The sequence below is a fragment of the Athene cunicularia genome, assembly GCF_003259725.1.
Source record: "Athene cunicularia isolate RWA chromosome 18 unlocalized genomic scaffold, athCun1 chr18_part1, whole genome shotgun sequence".
Classification (NCBI taxonomy): domain Eukaryota; kingdom Metazoa; phylum Chordata; class Aves; order Strigiformes; family Strigidae; genus Athene; species Athene cunicularia.
In genome coordinates, this window is record NW_020799123.1 from 5,751,024 (window position 1) to 5,773,877 (window position 22,854).

The 22,854-nt window shown below is 42.6% G+C and overlaps 2 protein-coding genes across 2 annotated transcripts in view; both read left to right on the plus strand.

Moving 5' to 3' along the window:
- ACOX1 (acyl-CoA oxidase 1) overlaps positions 1–19,681 on the plus strand; it is a 20,672-nt gene extending 991 nt beyond the window's left edge. Inside the window, 14 exon segments of the mRNA XM_026861276.1 lie at positions 1,124–1,283; positions 9,864–10,024; positions 11,775–11,882; positions 12,401–12,520; positions 13,066–13,181; positions 13,385–13,554; positions 13,880–14,042; positions 14,731–14,921; positions 15,167–15,346; positions 15,994–16,072; positions 16,074–16,100; positions 16,183–16,326; positions 17,163–17,369; positions 18,381–19,681. Of these exon segments, the coding sequence (XP_026717077.1) occupies positions 1,124–1,283; positions 9,864–10,024; positions 11,775–11,882; positions 12,401–12,520; positions 13,066–13,181; positions 13,385–13,554; positions 13,880–14,042; positions 14,731–14,921; positions 15,167–15,346; positions 15,994–16,072; positions 16,074–16,100; positions 16,183–16,326; positions 17,163–17,369; positions 18,381–18,431 (1,877 nt within the window). The 3' untranslated portion in view covers positions 18,432–19,681.
- Positions 19,682–22,328: 2,647 nt separating this feature from the next.
- The window catches only part of FBF1 (Fas binding factor 1), a 22,867-nt gene continuing 22,341 nt past the window's right edge, over positions 22,329–22,854 (plus strand). The window contains exons 1-2 of the mRNA XM_026861277.1: positions 22,329–22,478; positions 22,704–22,837. Of these exons, the coding sequence (XP_026717078.1) occupies positions 22,342–22,478; positions 22,704–22,837 (271 nt within the window). The 5' untranslated portion in view covers positions 22,329–22,341. The remainder of the gene's footprint in view (positions 22,479–22,703; positions 22,838–22,854) is intronic.

Sequence of the window (22,854 nt, forward strand, 5' to 3'; positions counted from 1 at the left end):
AGAGACAGGGGCAGTGGGCCCGGGCTGGGGGCTGTGAGGAGGGGGAGGCAGCTTGCGGAAGGCTGTGAGAGAGGAGGAGGGTTTAGGAGAGGGAAACCGCGGGAGGGGAGAGGCTGTGGGGAGAGGGGGAGACCCGAGAGGGAGACCGGGGTAACGGGGCGGGGGCTGGTGACGTTTGGAGGTGGGAAGCCCCGGGGCAGGTGAGGAGGAAGGAAGTTGTGGGGAGAGGGGGACCCGCAGGGGCGCAAGGAGGCTCTGGTGTGAGGGAGAGGCAGGCTGTAGAGGGGAGAGGGTGTGGGGAGGAGCATTTGGGGAGAGGGGAAAGCTGCGAGCAGAGGATTTGTAGGTGGAGAGGGCTGCCTGAAGGAAAGGGGTTTTATCTAATGGGTTAGAGGGGAGCAGAAGCAGTGTTATGTCTCTGGCCCCCCTCTTCTCCCCTTCCCAGCGACGATTTTGGGTGGCCCTAATAAACTAATGTCCTTTTTCCGCTGTCTTTCCTCTTCCTCCAGAGGGTGAGAGGCAGCTTCCCATGGGCATTCCTCTCAGGCCCTCTTCCCTTCTTTTTCCTTCCTGGTGTGCTCTTGCCCAGCAGTACAGATACGACCTGCTTCTCACCCACCACTACCATGATATTAATGAAATACCTCCATCTTCTTGCCAGCCTGTGCTGGGGTGGGACTGTCAGAGGCTGGTGTTGTGTAACTTGCGTGCCAAAGGGGACACAGAAAGTCAGCGATACCTTGGCTTCCAGTCAGCACAGTGGGAATAATAGCTGTGCCCTTCTGCAAGGAGCTGTATGGGGATCAAAGTTCATGAGGCAGTCTGATCCAGCAGTAACGATGAGGATTTGAGATTGTTATTGAGGGGCCTGAAAGTCTTGCATCAGTGAATTAACCTTCTGCCAAGTCCAAAGTGCTCCTAACTTAAAATGTGGTTTATGTGTGGAATGGGAGAGTCTTCTGTTTTCTCCCTCTCCAAGACCTCTGACTTTTTAATAATTTCATTAGCTTTTAATTTTATTTTTAATTTTCTGATATCTGTAGCTTGAGGTACAGCAAGTAAAATGCTGAATTGTTCCTCACTCACTGTCGAGCCTGAGTTTATTTTGTTCTTCTGTCCCTAGAGGCCTTAGTTATTAATGACCCTGACTTCCAGCACGAGGATTTGAACTTCCTGTCCCGTAGCCAACGTTATGAGCAAGCCATCAGGAAGAGCTCTCTGATGGTGATGAAGTTAAGAGAACATGGAATTGCTGATCCAGACGAGATCTACTGGTTTAAAAGGTATCTAGTTGTAGAGTTTGCTTCTTGTATGTACTTTGATCATCACCAAGGTCACTAGAGTTGTGTTTTTTTCCCTATGTTTGCTGTCCAAAGGAAGCTAAAGAGCTGTACGAAAGCCCACTGAAGTCTGGGCTTCAGTGAATGTCAGATGAAACCCTGATTTCCTGACTATTGTGTTTTCTTAGATTTTTGTCTAGAAATGCACCATGAATAATAACACCCTCTTTATAATGTATGGTGCAGAAAGTAAAAAATGGGACTTGTACTCTGGTTTTTTTTTTTTTTCAAAAGGAATAAAAAAATATATTGAAATATTTTGAATCTTTATAGATCTGATGAGATTGCAGCTTCTAATGAAATCTCTTAAAGCTGATTACTTCATTTTGCACTTGAACCTAATAAAATTGCATTGCAGGCATACTTGAAAATGTTCCAAGATAGTTTATAAGTTCTAAGATAGTTTATAAGTTCTTGTTTATAACTATCTGTCCTGTCTCACTCCTTCAAGCTCCTGGTACTGTAGTGTTCCCCTTTCATCTAGAGGCTTTTTGTTGTATCTGACCTTTTGTTTATCTGGTAGTGTTACCCTTGGATTAAGTTAATAAAAATAAAACTATCTTTACATCTAAATTTCTTTCCTCCCAGCTTGCAGGGAACTTAGTTCTGACTTGGAACTAAGTTGGGGAAATATATCAGTCAAACTCATTCTGATATAATCAAACAGAAACTGCTTAACAGATTGCACAGGTCTAGAAATCTGGACGTAATACTATGAGTATATCCTCTGGCACATTAAATGAACACAGCACTTAAATAATAATTCAGTAGAATCACAAACCTCTTCTGACTAGATTTGTAGAAAACCTGTCATTGGCCTCAGGTCATGAGTACTGGGACTAGTTCATTGAAATCATCTTGTCTGCTGTAGTTTTAATTTCAGAGAAATTGGTATACACTGACCCATGTCATGAAAGTTCTCATGGAAATAAGTATATGTTATTTTGAAAATTGACATCAGTGGACAGTGATAACCAGAAAAAAGTTCAGTGACTGTATTAGATTCAGGTACTGATGGCAGAAGTTAATCATTAATTTTTCCTTCACAACAATTATTGGAGGTAATAGGGAAGATTCTTTAATTATGTTTATGGAGAAAATTCAGAGAAGTCGATCCAGTATACCAGCTGGCAAACTTCAACAAAGCTTTCAATGAAAATGCTGTCTTTTGGTAGCATTACTGACAATATTTTATGAAAACAGGACTTTTCTGAAGCAGTCAAATGATAGATTCTAGTTTTTTCTTTCCATAAACTTATTTGGAAGTCAGCAATTCTTAATTTTAACTGAGTAAAAGCTTAGTATTTCATATAGGAACCAAATAATACACCTGTATCTTAGGTGATATGAAGAGGTGGATGTGACTAGTCAGAATTCATGATCCAAAATCAACTGAAACGAGGAAGACTTACTTTTTTCAGAGTCAGTTCTAGTTGTAGACATTCAAGATTTCAAAATAAAATTGAAATTACTGTAGTCTGACTGTATTTTCCAGTGTCTCATCTAGTACTATGTAGAAGAGTGAAGAGCAGTACATATATTTCTTAACTACAAGTGAAGTTTGTTTGCTCTAAGAACTGGATGCTGTTCATATTCTAGATTTGAGTTCTTTACTACAATGTCTGGTGTTTGCAAGGGAGGATATTGTCTTTCTGCTTCTCAATAAATGTAAGAAATGAAAGGATTTTTTTTCATCCTTTGATTTTATTTTTTTTTTGTATTTTACCATCTGTCCCCACTTTCTGACTTGCTGAGTGTCAAACATTTTATTTTTTAAAAAAAACAACTTGGTGAACTCCACTCAACTTGCAAAATTAAGTTTATTTCTATCGCGCATTCAAACATACTAATTGGTGCTAACACTAGGGACAGATTTCTTTACATAAGCAGTTTTTGAGAATTTTGAGCTAGCTGTTTTCCTGTAGCTTTTGTATATTACCAGAACTTCACTAGGTAGCTTTGCATCATGACTGAGCGACTTTATAGCTTGATTTATGAACAGGCAAGGAGAAATGCTTCTTTCTTCAGCTGTCCTGGAGTTACGCTTAAACAATTGATGCTGTTGTGACATGGTGAACTGAATGTTCCTTCTCCCTGTTTCCACAAGGGCTTTGTTGCACTCAAAACCATAAGAGGATCTATTAAATATATTTAGAAGCCATTTTAATTGCTTCTCATCTAGTCAATTCTTCCTGTGTCTTAACATGTGTCAGTGCTGCAGTTGCTGCTGTGACTACAACTTTTGAAGACCAGCAGCCTTAAAGTGCCAATATTTAAGCTTTTTTTTTTTCACAGTCTAACTGAAGCAAAATGTAAGTCAGCATGAAAAATGGGAGATTGTTCTGACATGTAATGCTACACAGCTCTTTGAAGAGAGCAATCTGGTCAGTTTTAATTTACATTAAAGTTTAAATAACCATTGAGGAAAATGGGATTACATGAAGAAGTGAAAAATGGTTGGGAGAAGCTGTGTCACAGAAGAAGGGATCCGAGAGCTGCAAGTCAACAGATGATTCCTATGTTCATAAGCATTGAATGAATGTGTACTTTCCTTCTAAGAATTTGTCCTAACTTCTATTTTGACACTAAAGTTAGGGCCAGGAGTATCTTTCAGCAAATCAAACCAGAAAAACAGTAGTGGGATCCTCCTAGCCACTGCTAAACTAATTTGGAGTGGATGAATCTGACTTGGGTTTTTTGATACAGCTAGGAAAGGAGTTTAGTACCATAGCATTTGTTGACTCTGAAGTGCAGTAAGCACAGGTCAGACATACCTCTTGCTTCTTCTCCACTGAGGCAGTCCTTCTGCTGTTTCTTGAGAGAGTTACCTCAAGAACTGCAAAAAGCTAGAGAAGTTTGTTTGCAGATTTTGCTTTAAAGTAAATGACCTCATTCTGTGACCCAGTTCTGCATCCTGAGAATGTCTTGGCAATTGTTCATTTAGCTTTGGAGTGTCTCAAGACATAGACTTTGTTTCGGTTGTACTCTGTTCACTGATAGATACACTTTCAAACTCACCTGTGAAATACAAGTGCCTTTTATTATGTGGGTGGCATTGATTGCTGTGAAATTTGGAAAGATCTGTGTTGCTAAAGTAGCTTATTACTACACGTCCTTCTCCCGTAAGTGGATTTGTAACTGCAGCCCTTAACTCACTGATTGTTGTAGCAAGTCTGACTTCAGACCCACAGGGTGCTCATTGGCCATTTATCAAATGGCTAGTGCTAGGTGTAGCTAGCTGCCTTCAGTCCTGATGTAGTAAAGTACTTGAACAGTTACACAGGGCAGCCTTTGGAGAACAAGCTGTATGGGGAGTGGGAAATGCCAAGTGGGAATGTAGAAATTGGGAGGGGAAGGAGTAGGAGTTCAGAGAAAGAAAAAGAAGGAAGTAAAACCGGTTGTTCCTCCCTTCACAGCTAGTACGTCCTCTTTTTGCCCTGTGTCAAGGATTCTGTCTTGTCATTCAAGTTGTTAAAAGGCATGTTAAGAAAATCCTAATCATTCAGTGTGGAATAGGCAGAGATGAAGTTTCTGCTGTAAATTAGCTGGCTTTCAGTTCTGCTTTCAGCGTTGTTAATGCAAGAAGCTGTTAAAATGCTGCATGTTTGGTCAGTGAAGTAGTATGACCTTCTGACACAGGGATGTTAAAGTATCTGCTTGCAAAATGTCATTCTTTTCCTATCAGAGAAGGTGCTAGTTAAGCATGAAATATCTGACACTTGCAATTAAACTTACTGATAGGTGGTGAAAGTTGCTGATGTGACCTCTAAGGTTTTTTTCTGGAGTGTTACCTTCAGAGAAGCAGTGTCTGACCTGATTTTTTCTGACAGCAAAGCATGTGCTGCACCTTTTTCACAAGTTCTTCAGTGGCTCCTAAAGACACACAAAGAACTGTTCAAGCTCTTCCCAAGCTGCCCTGAAATAGTGTATTTCAAAGTCAGTGCTCATTTTCTCCCTGTAGGTTTGTCCTTTTGGGGCCCAAGGAGTAGATGAACAGTAATTGTGCTGTAGGCAGTGAGGAAGTAGAGGGTGCTGCTATTGCTCTGAGTCCTGGACTAAAAGAATAACTCATGTAGGAAACCACAAGAATAGTGAAAAATATTCCATCTCACTGTACTTGTAGCATTTTTAAGCCCTTGGTCACCCTGATAACTTTGGCTTTGTAAACATGTGCTGCTGTAGATGATAGAATATTTTCTGGTAAAGAGAACTCTCTGCATCGATTCCGAACACTCCAGACACTGTACCTGCACTCACACCAGATTAAAGCACAGTTAATACGTTAATCATCAGCATTAAGTTACTTGATTACAATATTTGCTCCTGGAAAAACCCATGGCTCCTTCAGTCTTGTCCATTTAAAAACTGTTTCATTTAAAATAAGTGTCTTCAACATGCAGTTTGGTGCTGAAGAACCTTTTCCTGCTTTCTCTCACCCTAAGGCTGTGTTTCACAGTTTGTACAGGAATCTGGTTTTGAATTATCAATTATTTACTCTCTGCTTCCAAGCACTCATTCCAGGTGTGGTGTAAAAGGCCAATCACCAATACTGCTGTAATTTGCTAAACTATATGCATAGCATCTGCTATGCAATGCAGATCTGTGTTGGCAACAAACTTAAATGTGCTTCCTGGACAGGTATTAATACCTTAAGATGGAAAGATATATTTCCCTTGTAGGTGTCTTGGATAGGTGGGAGAGATCTTTTATGTAGGTGTTCATGCAGTGTGCTCATTTTTTCCTCCTCCATCTTAGAGTTTGGATGGAATAAGCAATTGTATAGAGTAGATTAAAGATGAAATAACTGTTCACTGCTGAACGTTGAAGGGAAGATGCTGTCATTTACTACATAGCTTTTATACAGCAAAACTTTCCAGCGTGTTTGTGTTACAAAGCTTGTTTTAATTGAAAATGTACTTTGCCTGCCATTTTGGCTACTAAATTAATAGAGCTTTCTCTCATGAAATAACTTCTGTTTTGATGAAGCACACCTAAAATGTCTGATTTTCCTTCCGTTCCATCACTAGCCTGTAACAGTAATTTTAATCGGAGGTGAGTTCCTGATCTCACAACTGATAGAAGGAGCTACAGTGATCTTGGTCACCTAAGAAGCCTTTTCATTTCCAATACCTAGTGCTTCTAGCTAATAATGGCCTCATTCCAGGCTACCAGCAGCAGTGGGATTTATTCCCACCAAGCCTGAGAGATGGGGGAGAAAATTCATGACTATGTTTTAAGTTCCCTGTGAATCTTTGTAGAATAATATTTTTCCAGTTGCGTAGCAACAGCAGGATTCATGGGTTGAAGAAAATGAAAGAAACATTTACTTCCCCGTTAGCATTGCTTTTGATACCTCTATATTTGGAGGTTGTTTGTGGGACAAAAAAGTGTTGAAATAGACAAAGAGAATGTTTATCTTGTGCTACAGTTGGAGGAAAGCATTTCAGGATCACAGTAAGACTGAGATCCAGATCCCTCTATTTCTCTCCTGTAGAACATGCTTGGGCAATTTTCCTGAACCTTTTGGTCTCCACTTCAGCATGTTTCAAAAAACCTTAGAGACCCAAACGACTGATGCTCAGAAGGAGAAATGGCTGCCCCTGGCCCATGGAGTCAAGATAATTGGCACCTACGTCCAGACCGAAATGGGACATGGTTAGTTCCCTTCAGGGATCGATGGGTAACCTCTTTTCTGTAACTCCAGTTTGTAAATTGATAATGTTCCCTAGGTAAATCTAAAAGGGGAAAGATAAAATGATTTGGTTATCTGTTGATGTTTCCTGCCCTGTAGTCAGACAGCTGCTTCATTTCACATCCGAAAAATCACAGTTAATTTTGGTCTTTTCCAGAATGCACCTCTTAGCTGATCACTGACTTTGTAGTTGTTAACCATTGTTCTAAGCCCTGGGAGTCTGAATTTCACTTGAACTGGTTGGAATGTGTCAGTCAACAGTTCTGTGATTTTTATTTTTGCCTGAATTTGGGGCACATGTATCTCGCCTGCATAAACATGTCAGAAGTATACTTTAGATGCAATGTAGCATGGTGAGATTGTGCATTTCTGTCTTGGAAAGTAAGGTATGCTTTGCCCCTAGCGTTTTTCTTCCAGATGCTACTCTATTGCAGCTGTACAACTTCACAGAAAGATCTTGGTTTCAAAGAAGAAAAACATCTTACTCCTACTGTTGTTGAAAACAACTTTCACTTCTTCAAATGGAAGAACATTTAATGGATCATAAAACAGTCTTTTAGCCCAGAACCTGGAATTATGGCTACTAAATATCAGCAAGAATAGTTGAACAAATCAAAGACTCTAGTGCTTGTGCTGGCATCCAAACTTGGAAGGCATGATACGTACAAGTCTGAACAATCACAGAAATTAGATGTTAATGCCAGTTGCCTGGCTGTTCAGTTACAGCTACTCCTGGTAGCTGAAAAGTTTGTAGAAGGTACAATGAGGGAAACCCTGTCATCTGTTGTGCTTGGGAGAGATGATGTGAGCAAACCTAGCTCAACACCAGAAGCTGAGACAACTGAGTGGCAACACTAAATACCTGCTGACCTTGTTTGCTTTTTCACACCAACTTCTTTAAATCAGACACACATCCACACCAAAGTGATTTGTTTTACTCGGTATTTCATATTCGATCATTGCACTTTCTTGCCTGGTGATGGTCTGATTTGCTTGTAGTTGTCATGTTGTTTGATGATAGAATTAGTATTTTGACGCTTAATGGAACTCATATGGCGATAGAATGGTAAATATATTTTCCATGCTGCATAATTAAAATGCAACCATTTGGCATTCCTGCTGTGAATGTTGAGTTTCTAACTACTTCATCAGTAAAGCTTTTGCGGTAATTGTCACTGAACTCTGCTTAAGTTAATCCTAATGTTTAGAAACTAGTGATGGGGGAAACAGAGCTCTGGATTATTGAACTGAATCCTAGCCTGGATGAGTAGTTACTCAATTTTATCTTAGTGAGTACCTGCTTGATAGCCTGTGTTGATTTTAACCTGTTCCACAGTGAATAAGTCTCTCAAAAAGAAATAAAAAGCACAAATAGCACAGGGTTGAAAGAAAACAAAAAGCAGTAATAAGCATAAAATACTGTCCTGTTTCTACCTGGTTTATGGCTATTGCTAGTAAATAAGGATTTTCTTTCAGTCTTTGACTGTGAGCTGTGTACTTCTCACTAGTACTGGACTCACTTAAAATCTGATATTCCTGGTAATCCATTAGCCTTCTGTTGAGCTTGGTCACTGTTCAGTCAAAAAGCTTAGAAAACATTGCTGCTGGGATTATTAGATGGTTGAATTTATTTGTAGGTGCCTGAGAGTATCAAAGAAAAGAACCGCAGTTCTTAGGAAGCTCTAGGAATAGAACTAGTTCATATTAATGGGTGTTTAGAGGTAACACAAAAATACGTTCTTCCCACTTTGATGAGAATGCCAACTGAGTTTGAGCTAAACTCAGATCGGTGCTCTTTCCATAATGCATATCTCATGTATATATTAATATTATTTATATCATTTATATATTAACATATTCCTGTTAAAGACCAACTACATTATTTTATACGTTAATGGGCCAGATGGACACCCTTTGTACAGAAGATACTGATCCTCAATCTGTATGCCCACTATTTTAATACTCAAAGCTATCAATATTTAAAGGCATTTAATTATTTATATCAAAAAGCTTAATAGACCACTTAGCTCCCTCTTTGACAGAACTTGAAGAGTAATTCTAATGAAACGTGTTTAACTGGAGATACTTTGTGCTGGTGATTTACAAGTTGAAAAATGTTAGCTTTCTTGCCAGGTTGTTAATGTTCACCACTTTGACTTACACATGCAGAGCACTGTCCTTTTAAGAGAGCTTTTAAAAACAGCAAAAGTTGAAGGGAGTTGAGTTGGATTGTAATATATGCTAGTTGTGTCTGACCTTTAATAAAAAGTGAGGTAGATAGTACAGACAGTTAGAACTTTCCTTTTTTAAAAAAAGAAAGTTCAGTGAAAACCTAGCTCATTCAGCTTGATGAACTGTCAGGTTGTACCCTCAAACCATGGGGAGTAAAACTTTGTATCTTTGGATGAAGGCTGCAGCCAGCTCACATCTTCAACAAGCTGACATTCTGACTCAAGACTGCTTAATTTAGGGATGCTCTGGTTTTCAAGCCGTAGTGAAGGTCTGGTCTGTCTTTTGGTTTAGATTAATCCTTTTTTTTAATCAATCATAGTGCATCAAAAGTATGGGATTGTTGGCAGTGCATTTTATGTATGATTAGAAAGAAATACACTGCAGCATTTTTATTTCAGAGTAAGTGTAATTCCTTATTATTCAAGCCTGAGAAAAGGACAGTGCTCTGGATTTCTAAAATACACTTGCTGAATTCTGATTTACACACGAATCTTTTTTTTTTTTTCTTTTTGTCTCTTCCTGAATTCACCACAAATCCTCATGCTTGCTTCCTTCCCCTAACATCCCCTTCACACCCATCCCATGAAACTTCTTCACAGCTTTATTCATCGTGGACGTCCTGAGCCTCTGGACCTTCATCTGGGCATGTTCCTCCCCACTCTTCTCACCCAGGCAACCCCAGAGCAGCAGGATCGCTTCTTCATGCCTGCCTGGAACCTGGAGATCATTGGCACTTATGCCCAGACTGAAATGGGACATGGTACAGTACATTCACTAATGCTATTTCTAAGAATGGCTTTGTGTACAAAGGATTCCCCTGCCTGGGAAAAATGGTGTGTGTTTACCCCACAGTGTTTACACATGCAGTTGTGGCTAGAGAGAAAAGTGGACTGTGTCTGAAATTTTTAATACATCATTATGCCACATGCTGCTTCCCCCCCTTTTTTTTTTTAATTTTTCTCCTATGGGAGAGTTTGATGTCTGTAGTTCTATACATGAGCAATCCCAAGTGCTCTTCTTGTGCCATTCAGACCAGTATAGATTATTGCATATGGCTGTACTGATGTCAACTTGATGACATCTGTTCATTTCTACACTTACTATTCTTTCCCGTGTGATTTGTGCTATGCTCTACTTAACATTCAGTGTGATGACAGAAGGGCAGAGCTTTAAGGTATTGAAAGAGATGCCAAAAAATGTAAAAATTGCTTCTCACCTTGGAACTGACCTTGGATCAGAGAACATGTCAATGACTTTGTTCCAATGCTCATATTTTGTGGGGAGCTTTATTCCCCCATGTTTCCTTTTTAATTGAACTGTGAAATGGTTTTGGTTTTGTTGTGGGTTTTTGTTGGTTTTTTTTTTTTTAATTCTCTGTCTCAAGTAGATTTTGTTCTTTGTTGCCGTTATTTTGCTTTCAAGCTTTGAAATGGATTTTGGTAACTCCAGCAGTATTGTGAATGCAACACTTTTAATCCAAGTTTCAAAGGGAGGATATTATGCCTTGGGAAACTTTTAATTTTGACATCTGAGAGTTGCATATGAGAATTACTTTTAAAAATTGAGCAGATTCACCTTTGTTCTGAAGTGAAATGTAGAGACTGTATGAAGCATAAAGTAACTGCAAGTCTGTGGAGAATCTCTGGCAACTAGTGAGTTTTGAAGATCCTTTACCAGCAAAGTAAGTCTGTGTTAAGCTGCCTGTGGATGTCTACCATTAACTCCATGCTTTGGAAACGTGATTGCATCAAGGTGATAATCCTTTTTCATGTTGAAGCTCTTGTGTAGAGTCTAGTTTAAGCAAGTAGGCCCAGTGAGTTGGGTTTCCTTTTACACGTGCAGGGACAATGCCACACTACTGAGACAGTGTGTGTGAAGCAAGGAGTTGGAGGCAGAAGACAAAGAGTGTTCCTGGAATTGTTACCTTCATCTTTTTGCAGTCTCTAGTCTCTTCATCTACTTGCATCAGTACCCTAGCACATGCATGCCATTACTTGCTGTCTTGGAGCTATGGATCGTCTTGTTTGGGAGAAACTGCTCCATCAAGTGAGGAAAATGTAGGCCTGATGAGGGAATGAAGAGATGATGGGTAGTACTTATTTGATCTTGTGGCTGAAAAGTATATTATTCTTATTTTGCAATTTAATCAGATTGCAATTTTAGCGAAATTCAGGTGAACATGTTTTTCTGGACCTTTTTAACTGAGAAGGGGCTTCTGGTGTCTAACAGCAAAGAGGTGTCAGATTGGAGGTGCTTGGAAAACTAGTCTTAGACCACTGGGCAAAAAAAAAACAACGTGTTTTCTGAGAATTGGCTTCAGGTCCCAGAATATGGTCTGCCTCTCACTTGTTCTTCCTTAATTGGTTGATAGCTAGTCCTCTGTATATCCTAAAAGCTAAGTTAAGATTTGTACATTACTACTGGAGTTCAACTTTCCATTGTCCAATTCTGTCCTTGTCTCTGTTTTGTGACTGACTTTCTTCCAAAACAACGTGTTTACTTATTTTCAGGAACTCATCTTCGGGGTCTAGAAACTACAGCTACGTATGACCCTGCTACCCAGGAATTCATCCTCAACAGCCCCACTGTGACCTCCATTAAGTGGTGGCCAGGTGGACGTAAGTGCATCACTGTGTCTAAATCTGGAAGATGTATGGAAAAACTTTGTGAGGGGATGTCATGTATTATAGCTACAGAATGATGGTTGAAAGTTGATCCAGAGAGTTGGCTGAAAGGCAGTTAATCTTGCACAACAAGTCACAGACTTGTCAGAGCCTACTAAGCTTTGGATTATATGTGTGCTGTGGATGTTTCTCAGAATCAGTCATGCCATATGGATTTTGTAATTTTTGATTGGTTATATCAAAATCTTCATACCTCCTTCAGCTCCACTGGCAGGTTTGACAAGGACTTGGTATTGTATAGTCAAGAGAATCGTATTTTGCAAATTTCATTGGCTTGAGCAACACTGCTTGTCTAGCTCTTGAATTTGGATGTTAACCAGTGCTGTAAATCTGATTTTCTAACGCGTGATGTAGTTAAGGTAGTCTCAGATCCTGCTTTAAGGTAAGAAACTCTGTATGTATAAGTATGTTGACAGTTTGTTTTTTCCTTCTGATTCCCACTTCTTTTGCAGTTGGAAAGACATCGAACCATGCCATTGTTCTGGCTCAGCTCTACACTCAGGGCCAGTGCAAAGGGCTCCATGCCTTCATTGTTCCCATACGGCAGCTGGGCACCCATGAACCCTTGCCAGGTAAAAATTAATGTTAAAACTTAGCACTCATGGAATATGTTATATCTGTTTCTCTCCAGCTCTATGCAGCTGCATGTCTCTTGTTAATGTATGTGGCTTATTTCGGTAACTAATTTCAGTGAGAAGTTAGTAGGTCACAGGGCTCAAAGAAGTCTTATGACTGAACTAACGCTAAGTCAGCTTTCATGTCACACTTTCAATATGAAGGTTACTTTGGGATTTGATTCTGTCCCACTATGCATTCTGTGAGGCAACATGTCCTACTTTCTCAAAGGAAAACAATCCCTTTCATCATTGTCTAGCTAGAAGTGAGTGCAAAAATCTTTAGAGACAGCTTCCCCAGTGACTGCATAGTAGGACTGCTATAAATTATGGAGATCTCCATGTTTTGATTTCCACTTTTCCATCAAAGAGATTAAGTTCCTAGTCAGCTGTTATTCTTAACGATGCCAGGACTTTCTAGAAAACTAAACAGTCTCTTTATTGGAGCTCTTGTGTGGTGTTTAGTTCCTATTCCTTAATGCAAGTGGCTTTGTCTGTGGCAGGTATTACAGTGGGTGACATTGGGCCAAAATTCGGTTATGATGAAATGGATAATGGCTACTTGAAAATGGACAACTTCAGAATTCCTCGGGAGAACATGCTGATGAAATATGCCCAGGTAAAGCAGTGAATTTCAGCATGTGCTGTTAGTAATGGACACTTCAGATGTACTTGTGTGCTTGAATAGGTACCAAGATTGTAGGTTGCTTGTAAGTGCTACTTGATGAGTTTAGAGATTGAGATGTGAACATGTAAAAGGGAGGAAACTTTAAAAATCAACAGGCTGTTGTTTGTATGTGTGTTTTTTTTTTTTCTTGGTAGGTTGAACCAGATGGCACCTATGTGAAACCACTGAGTGACAAGCTGACCTATGGGACCATGGTGTTCATCCGATCTCTCATTGTGGGCGATTCAGCTCGTTCCCTGTCCCGGGCGTGTACCATTGCCATCCGCTACAGTGCAGTGAGACACCAGTCTGAGCTAAAGCCAGGGTGAGCACGGTGAAATAAGAGCAGCCTTAAGTGCTGAGCAAAAATTCTCAGATACTGGAGAGAAGAGGAACTGTGGTTGATGTTTGCTTTGGGACTTGATAATTTCAGAACACTTTCATCCTGAGAAGGGAGTAATCTTTTCATTCTTGACTGCCAAAGTGCCTTCTCCCCAGCCAGAGGCTTTTGCTGTATGGTCTTAAGAGAGTCTGGCTTGATATGGATAGAGCTTGTACTGTCCAAGTGGAGAACCTACTTAGAGTCAAATAGGAATTCTGCAGCAGTTTGCTAGCTACTGGCATACTTACTTGTCTGTATTTTGCTCTAGAGAACCGGAACCCCAGATCTTGGATTATCAGACCCAACAATACAAACTCTTTCCTCTCCTGGCGACAGCATATGCTTTTCATTTTGTGGGAGCCTACATTAAAAACACCTATCATCGTATTAGTGGAGACATCAATGAAGGGGATCTGAGTGAGCTGCCAGAGGTAGTGTGTCCTCTGATTTTATGTAAGGTTTCTTTACAGCATGGGAGAAAAGGCAGCAAGCCCTTTTGGGTTTTGCTCATGAGACATCTTGTAATTCTTTAGATTCAGAGATCTCAAGACCAGTATGTGCAGGTGACTCTTATTTCTTTATTTGCACTATTTATTTAGCAGGCCTTTACCAAAAAAAACAGGAAGTGATGCACAGTGAGGAAGCTACTGAGATTGTTTTTTTTAAAAGGTGTCTTTCCAAGAATGATGGTGTATTGCTTGAGTGAAGTTAAGTGGTCTTACGCTTGTGCTGTAGCTTCTTGATTGTTCTTCCAAGTTACTAGGGTGGAATTGGTGTGTTAATCCAAGTTACTATACTGAGAGGTTAGGGTTATAAAATGTCAAGTTTTCAGTTAGGGATTCTATCTGAGAACCCAAGTGTGGCAATAGGCAATTAAAAACAGTCTTGTATATAATGTGCAGAGACAGAAAGGATGGGGTACTCAGAAGGAATCTTTACATGTAGAGAGGCTTTTATATAAATAGTTCAGCTCAGGAAAGAGTCCTTACAAGAAAAACAAGACCCTGTGGGACACCGGAAGGATGATGTTGACTGGGCGTTTTAGTACTTAGCATGTATGCGTGCAAGTTGAGAATGGAAAATTAAGAAATCTAACCTAGCTTTGCTTTTGTCCATCAGCTCCACGCACTGACAGCAGGGCTGAAGGCATTCACTTCCTGGACTGCCAACGCTGGTATTGAGGAGTGTCGGATGGCATGTGGTGGGCATGGCTACTCTCGCTGCAGTGGCATTCCTGACATCTATGTCACATTCACCCCATCCTGCACCTATGAGGGAGAAAATACAGTCATGATGCTGCAGACAGCAAGGTATGGTAGCTTCTCTACAGAGACATTCTTGCCTTGGCATTATGGTCTTTGTAGCTGAAGGGGTGAGCAGAAGAGTATCCTTTATTACCATGAAACTGCTGTCTCACACTTCTGTCTCTTGCCTTATTTTTGACAGAAAAGTATATGCCTACAACTGTTTGCTAGTCTGACCCTAGATAAGATGACTTCTCTCCATTCAAACAACTCATGAGATCAGAGTTGCTATTTGTTGTGTCTGTTTGCAGGTTCCTTGTCAAAAGCTACACCCAAGTTACTTCTGGGCAGCAGGTTACCGGTATGGTGTCCTACCTTAACGATCTCTCCAGGCAACGCATTCAGCCACAGCACGTGGCTGCCAGGGCTGTGACTGTGCGGCTCAACGATCCTGTCAGCTTGGTAGAGGCCTACAAAGCACGTGCTGCCCGGTGAGTTCACATAGGCCAGACTGAACTAAGCACCAGTAAAGTTGTGTGTCTTGGGGAGATGGTAGCAATGCGCTGCCCTGTTAGTGTTAGATTTTTAAGATGTGGTCTGTAAAGCTTGGCTCCATGTGTTGTTTTCAAGAAATGACACACTTTACTACCTCAGACCACTACAGTGCTAAGTGCTCTGAGGTTACAAGAGGCTACCTACAGCCTCTGCATAGCCTAGTTATTCTGCTCTCTTCCACTTTGATATCTCTCTTTTTAATTTAAATGTAAAGTGTATTCAAGCATACAAATACTAACGTTGTTCAGACTACTCAGAGATCTATCTGGAGAGAAACTACCCTGATATTAAAGCCTGTGGTGAAGGAAGTGTGAAAGTAGAACAGATACCTACTTGCAAGTAAGTATTCAAGCACCAAAAATGTGCTGTCAAATGTCATCTTACCCCTCTAGCTGTGTTCCAGCTGCAGTGATGATGGGGGTTTGAGAGCCACAACTGCCCACTCCAGGCAATGTATTCAGTTGTGGCACATGACCTCTGAGTTCTGATGTGTTAGATGAAATGCATATGAATTCAATGTACATAATCTTGTTAATGTGGTGTTACTACTGTATAACCTGTTTTTCTACCTTTTATCAAATAGGCTTGTGGAAGCTGCAGCAAAGAATTTGCAAGCTGAATTGAACCACAGAAGGAGCAAGGAGGATGCCTGGAACAGAACCTTCTGTTGATCTTGTGAGAGCGTCTGAGGTCAGTGATGTGCCTGATAAAGAAATAGACTGTAAGAGCTTCTCTTCATGAACCTGATTCACCTTCCTTTCATCTCTTGTAGGCACACTGTCACTATGTGGTAGTGAAGCTTTTCACAGCAAAGCTGTCTGAGGTCAGTAATGCAGCTGTCCGTGCTGTCCTGACTGAGCTGTGTCTCCTCTATGCGCTGTATGGCATCAGTAAGAACACAGGGGATTTCTTGCAGGTTGGTGTCTTTCTCCAACACTTCAATTTCTAGACCCAGAGTCACTGTTTACAAAGATGCTTTAAATGCAAAGTTGCACGAATGGTTCGATGTAAGGTCTGACTTCCAGAAGGCCTTCAGCAGTGTGGGTCTGATGGAAGGCTCTTGTCAAGTTTCCCTTGTGATATGCCAGAAACAGAGTTGGATGATAAATGGTAACATAGTGTCTGTCTAGGTTAGCTTAAATGTTTTCCAGTCAGTGACCGGGTGGTGTATATTAAAAAACAAGGCATTAATAAAGGAGATGTAAGTTAGACATCATCGGGGGCCTGTATGTGTTGCTACATTAGTGCACAAAAAGGGAAATATTGGACTCCAAACCTTAACCCATCCTTCAGTGAATGGGTTTGAATTGTCAGGCATTACTTCTTTTCATTCTTTCAGTTTGAGAATGTATTTGTGCAGCAGTGTTCTGTTTTGTCTTCAGGTAGATGTTGTATGTTTTCCTCTTTGCTGCTTACCAAAAAGTTCCCTGAAACCAGGAAGAATTTAATACACACATAGGCACATTCTTCAAGAAAACTTGCTTCTGAAGTTAACATACTACAAAATTAGTCTCCCATCAAAGATTAAATAGCTAAGCAGTATGGTGGGCTGTGCTAGGCATCTCCTTTTGCCTGTACACTATGGCAAATTGGCAATATACTAACTTAGCACGTAGAAAAAAACCCTAGTGTGTTAGGAACTGCTGCATTTTGGTGTGTGGGAAGGCTGATCTGTGTTAGACCATAGGGGGAGGGAAGGTTCTTGAGACTTGCATACTTTCTGATAATTTCCCACCCCCATCCCCCCCCAAGGCAGGTATTCTGACTGATGCCCAAATTACTCAAGTGAACCAACATGTGAAGGAGCTCTTGGCTACAATTCGTCCCAACGCGGTGGCGCTGGTAGACTCCTTTGACTTTCATGATGTTCATCTTGGATCTGTGCTTGGCCGGTATGATGGCAATGTCTACGAGAACATGTTTGAGTGGGCAAAGAAATCCCCACTGAACAAAACAGAGGTAAAGAAACTTTATTTATTTATCTTAGGTCACATGTGTCCAGAGAAACAAACCCAATTTGGGGTTTTTTAATTTTGATCCAGTGATCTTGGGGCATAATTGACAAAGGGGGAAGAACAGTCAGTAGTGGTAATAAACCAAAACTAGCAACCTAATTGTCTGTTTTCATTGTCTGTTCTTCAGTTACTCTCTGGTGTGTAGCTCACATGCATCCCTGTGGGATACTTTTGCATTTCTCAGTTGAGGGAGGAAGTGATAGTCTCACTAGAGAAACAATGGGATAATCTCATTGAATTTAGAAGAAATTATCACTTGCTGTTAATTCTGCTTTGTAACAGTAGCTGTGAAAACCCTACCTGTTTTCTGGCAAATCTTCCCGTGCCTTCGGGCAGTAGTAGTGTCTGGAAAAGAAAATAAATTGATCTCATGTAGTACTTAAGTGTCAGATGTTGCATATCTGCCCTAAGGCTGTAGCTACAGCTAAACTAATAAAAGAAACTTTGCTGGGAAGAGTCAGTGTCCCTCTCCATCAGCCAAAACAGAACTCTAAGTCCTGTCTTGGTGGTCTTTACTGCCTTTATTTGATTTGGACAGACTATCTGCTACAAAGGGTTGCCAGAGACTGTGATTGCATTTAAATCCCACCAGAACTTGCTCAATTTTTTGTGCTTCTGAAGTCAGTGGGGCTTAAGAGCTTAATTACAGTCCCCTTAGGAGACCTCTGCCAGTTTTCTTGGAATTAAAATGGCAGAGAATTGTCTGTATGGATATAAGATGTCTTGCATTCTTTTTTCTTACAAGAAAGGTAGTGAGGAAGCTGTTTCTTCTGTCTTATATTCTCATCCTTTGTGTCATATAGACACTCAAATATAGGATTTAGCTGGCTTAAATCCCCCAAAATGCCTCTGATTAAAATTTCCCTAGTATAAAAACACACTGCAAGATGTAAAGAGCTAAAATTGTTTTAAAGGTCAGGTCTGACCTTGTAACTACTCTCTTGTTCTCTTACAGGTTCATGAGTCTTTCCACAAACACCTGAAGCCGATGCAAGCCAAGCTGTGAAGCCTGCTGGTTTGGGTTTTTTTTTTAAATGCACGCTTCTTCTGACCTGAAAACTGGGTGTTTTCATCCTTTTTTTCAGGCACCTAAATCAAACCTTTCAAATCCTGGTAGCTGTAGGACAGTGACTAATTGTAGCATTTCTTTCCACTTTTATAAATCGAGGAGGTGTTTGAGGAGAGTGCATAGGGATTGATGCCTGTTTTTAAAGTGCAATTATAATGGTAAAATTAACCTTTTAAAAATCTGGGAAAGCTTTATGGATTCATACAAGGATTGCTTTTGTGAAGCTGCTAACTAGAGAGAAGTTACTGTCGACTGGAAAGGTAGCAGGATTTTTTTATTTTACTAAATAGTTAACAGCCCTCAGGTAATAGCTTCTAATGAGCAGTTATGTCCACCCCCAAGAAGCATCAATGTCATGATTTTTTTTTTTTTTTAAGATTAGCACCACCTCTCTCCTTGTTTGGCAAATAGTTAATGCTATCTAAAGCCTCCTGCATAGCTTTGTGCACATGAGTCTGCATGTGGCACTACTTCCCTGATGTAGCTGGGAAATAAATACCCGTCCTTCTCTGGAGCTCTGCTTCATTCATCTTTCCAGAAGATATCTTCATGTTTTCCAGTACCACCTCCTCCTTCCACTGCCCTGCAGAAACTCCTTTTGCCTGTGTGCCATCTCTAGCACTGGCACCTTACTCTTTTTGTTAATGCTGCTCTGAGGAAAAAAACAAGTAGAACTAATCAGCTACATGCTGATAATAGATGTTCTGCCATTCTTTTAACAGTTAGTATTTTTGTAGCACTATCTCAAAGCACTTTACAAACTTTAATTATGGTGATTTGATGTGAAAAACCACATGTAGTGGTAGAAACTGCAAATTTGACCTGGAATGATGAAGCCAGTATTTGACAGCAGAAATCAGTTGACCAAGGTCCTTGGTCTTCAGATTGTTCTAGGATGTTCCTCTGTTTTTTAAAGGCATTCTTCAAGCAGATGACAATCCCAAGTGACATGACCAGATTTTTTTCCTATCCATGCATTTCCAAGGAGCTTTCTCCAATTTGCTTAGTTTTGTTTTTATATTGACTTGGGACTTGCACATTGCTGTCTGGATTTAACAGGTGGAAGATTTAGCTTGTAACAGAACCTCCTGATGCCCAGTGAAATGAGTGCAACTACAACTAGGCAAAATCATTGCTGTTTTTCAAAACCAGTAACTGTCCAGTAACAATAAAACCTCTCTTCACAACAGATAAGCGCAACTTTGATCTTAAAATGATGAAAAGCTTCAGCATAAACCCAAATCCTGCAATTTTGAGGCAACATCTGAGAAGCTGGTTCTCTGGCAGCTTTGGTATCTGTTAATCTCTAATTTTGGATCAGTTTCCTTGGATGAGTTTTTCCTGGCACTAACAATGATCAGACACAGTGTTTGGCTCTACATGCAGTAGCTGAACAGAAATAAATGTTTCATTTTAAATAAAATAATTAAACTTGCCTTTTGGCTGCTGAGTCTTTCAGGTCGAATGGAACCGCTGCTGTTCAGGATACCAGAGGAGGCAAAGGGCTTTACCTTCCCTTTGTTCAATAGAGCAGACTGCTGACCTGAGGAGGGATGATGGAGGAGCAGGCTAGAAATATGTTAAACAGTACTGGCTAACTATGTACAGATTTAATAAATTACAAGGATGTGTTTTCAGACAAAATGTCTTTCATGCATTGCCTTCAGTGGATCTTGTTTAATGAAATGGGTGGAGTAGAATGAAGTATTCAAAAGGCCTTAAATTTAGTTGGATTTTATTTGTTTTATTTCTAGGCTGAGCTTTCTGGCTTTGCTCTGCAGTGTTCTAGAGCAGCCAACCCCATCCCCCAGCTGTTCTCGCCTCTGCTGCAGCTCTCAACCACCTGAGAAAAACTGGCAGAGCAAAGCTGTCTGTGGCATGTTGCTGTCTATTGTTATGGTTCACAGGCCAACAAAGGCTCATCACCGCCAACAGCAAAGATTTAACAATAGTGTCTGGCAGCAGGAGCTTTAATTCATAGAAGCAATTTCTTTAAAGCTGTTTCCCTCTTTTTTTTTTTAGTAGATAGTGATGTAATGACAAATGCCATCCAGGGGGAGGATATTGTACACTCCTTTTTCCTCTTGCTGCTGTTAGCGGTGTTACCTGAATGCCACAACCTGATCTGACTTGCTGTGTCTCGTGGTCAGCAAACAGCGTTCCGACCCTGTCAAAGGGGCCTGCGTCCTTGTGAGGATTTGTCCATCTCTGGACAAAACACGATGGTGCCATTTCCACAAGAGTTGAGCCTCTTGCACTCGAGGATAAGTGACTTCAGTGTCAAGTAATGACACGTGAGCTACACTGTTCTTGAAGAGTGCTGAAAGGAGTGCTCTGTGATCGTGGTTTCCAGTCTGATTTGAAGGAGTGCCTCATAAAAACCGTCACCTTTTGGTGAAGGCTGTAGAAGGAGCCCTTGGGCAGTGCCAGCTGGGGTGTTCGGGGCTTTCCTGGGCCCAGGCTGGAATTGCTGGTGCCGCTGGGACCAGCGACTGCCACACTGGGCAGGCCCGAGGGCTGGCCTCGAGCTGTAACCCCCAGGGCCTGGCCTCGGGCAGGTACCTCCTGCTTCAGCTGCTTTTGGGGTGGCTGGCGAGGAGGAGAGTGTGATTCTCCTTTAGCAATGAAACACCAAGACGGGGCTTTAAATCCCCGTGGGGCTGCTGATTTGTGCCCACGGCAGCTTGCTGTCTCTGAAGGCACGTTTTGGGGGTGCAGCAAACCCCCCGTCCCCCGGGTGTCCGACTGGAGCGTCTCCCGGTGTCCAGGGTCTGTCTCAGCCCGCGGGGGTGTCTGTCCCTTTAAGAGCCGCGCGGGACGGCAGCGCGGCGCGTGCGGAGCGGCGGCCGTTGGGCCGTTGGGCGCGAGGCGAGGCGGAGCGGCGGCAGGGGCTCCCCGGGACGGCGGCGGGACTCGCTCCTTCGTGGGCTCCTGGGCAGCGCCGGAGCCTTGTTCCGAGCGGGAGGGCGAGGCGGAGCAGCGCGGCGCCGGCCGGGCGGGCTGAGAGCGGCCCCGGCAGAGCAGGAGATCGCGTGGGCCGGCGGAGGCGGCGGGTGCCGCGGGCCGGGCCGGGCGCTGAGGAGACTCTTGTGCCCCTGCAGGGAGCGGTGGAGGCGAGAGCGGCAGGAGCCGGGAAGGCGGCGGGAGAGCGGGGAAGGCCGGGCCGCCGCGGTGGTGAGTGCGGGGAGTGCTGCGCCGGCCGCTCGGTTCGGGGGCGGGAGGGGCTGTGCTCGCCGCTGCCGCCGGGGTTGGGGTCTCTCGGGGCTTGGGGCGTTTGAAGGGCCGTTTCCCAACTAGCGGGGGCGGGAGGGGCTTTGCTGTTGTTTGTGGGGTGCTCTGGAGACCCCTGCCCCTGGCTGCGTCGTGTTCTGAGGAGGAGCAGCCAGACCCGTGCCTTTCTCTAACGAGGGAATTTATCGTTCTCCGTAGGCTACGAAACCCCAGAGCAGTTTCCGCGGTGGGTAGCCTGGGGCGCGTTCCCGTCGGTGCTTTGTTGTGGTGGGAATGCGGGGCCAGAGTTGGGGGCAGCGGGCTCGGGTGAGGGTCCAGGGTACGGCGATGGGTCTGGGTCCTTGACTGAGAGATGCAGTTGAGGGCGTCATCTCATTCCTGAACCAGAGACACTCCCCTGCCTCTGTCGCCGAGGGGGTTTTCTTATCGGGGTCCTCTAGTCCTTTCCTGCGAGCTTTCCCTAATCCAGGGCAGAATATCTGCCTTTATTTCAGTTCTTCGCCTCACCTAAAGCCCAGGTGCTTGTCTGGGGGCCTCTGCTCTGATTTCTTTGGGGGGTGGGGGGGTGGGTGGTAAGACAAGCCCAGCTGAAACTTCAGAGCCACCCGCAGTCCAGATGCCCCTGCACACCGCGGCCCCAGTGCAGAAGAGGAAGGAGCTCGTGTTTGAAGATGATGACGATGACCTGATGGATGCACTGGGACTTGGCAGCAGCCCAGGAAGAGATGTCAAGCAGTGCAAAAATGCAGAAGAGTAAGGACAGTGAAGGGGCAGCGGGAGTAAAGGAGGGGATGGCTTATGTCTTGAGATGGTGCCACTGTGGTGGGTGGGGGATGCTGAGCTTGCGTCTGTGGGTCCTTGAAAGGGGCAGGAGCAGCCTTGTGTGGCAGAGAAGAGTCAGAGCAGGCTGGCAGGGCTGTGTGGGGAGGAACAGCCCTGCCTCTGGGAGAAACCAATCTACCGCTGTGTCCCCAACAGAGAGGAGGTCCGGCCAGCCCGCGCCAAGCTGGAGGAGTTGCTGGGAAGAGGCTCCGTGGACAGAATGCTGGAAGAGCCAGGCCTGGGAGAGCGCCAGGAGGTCAAACTGGCAAAGGAGTTCCAAAAGCAGCCAGGTGAGCAGAGCCAGGGA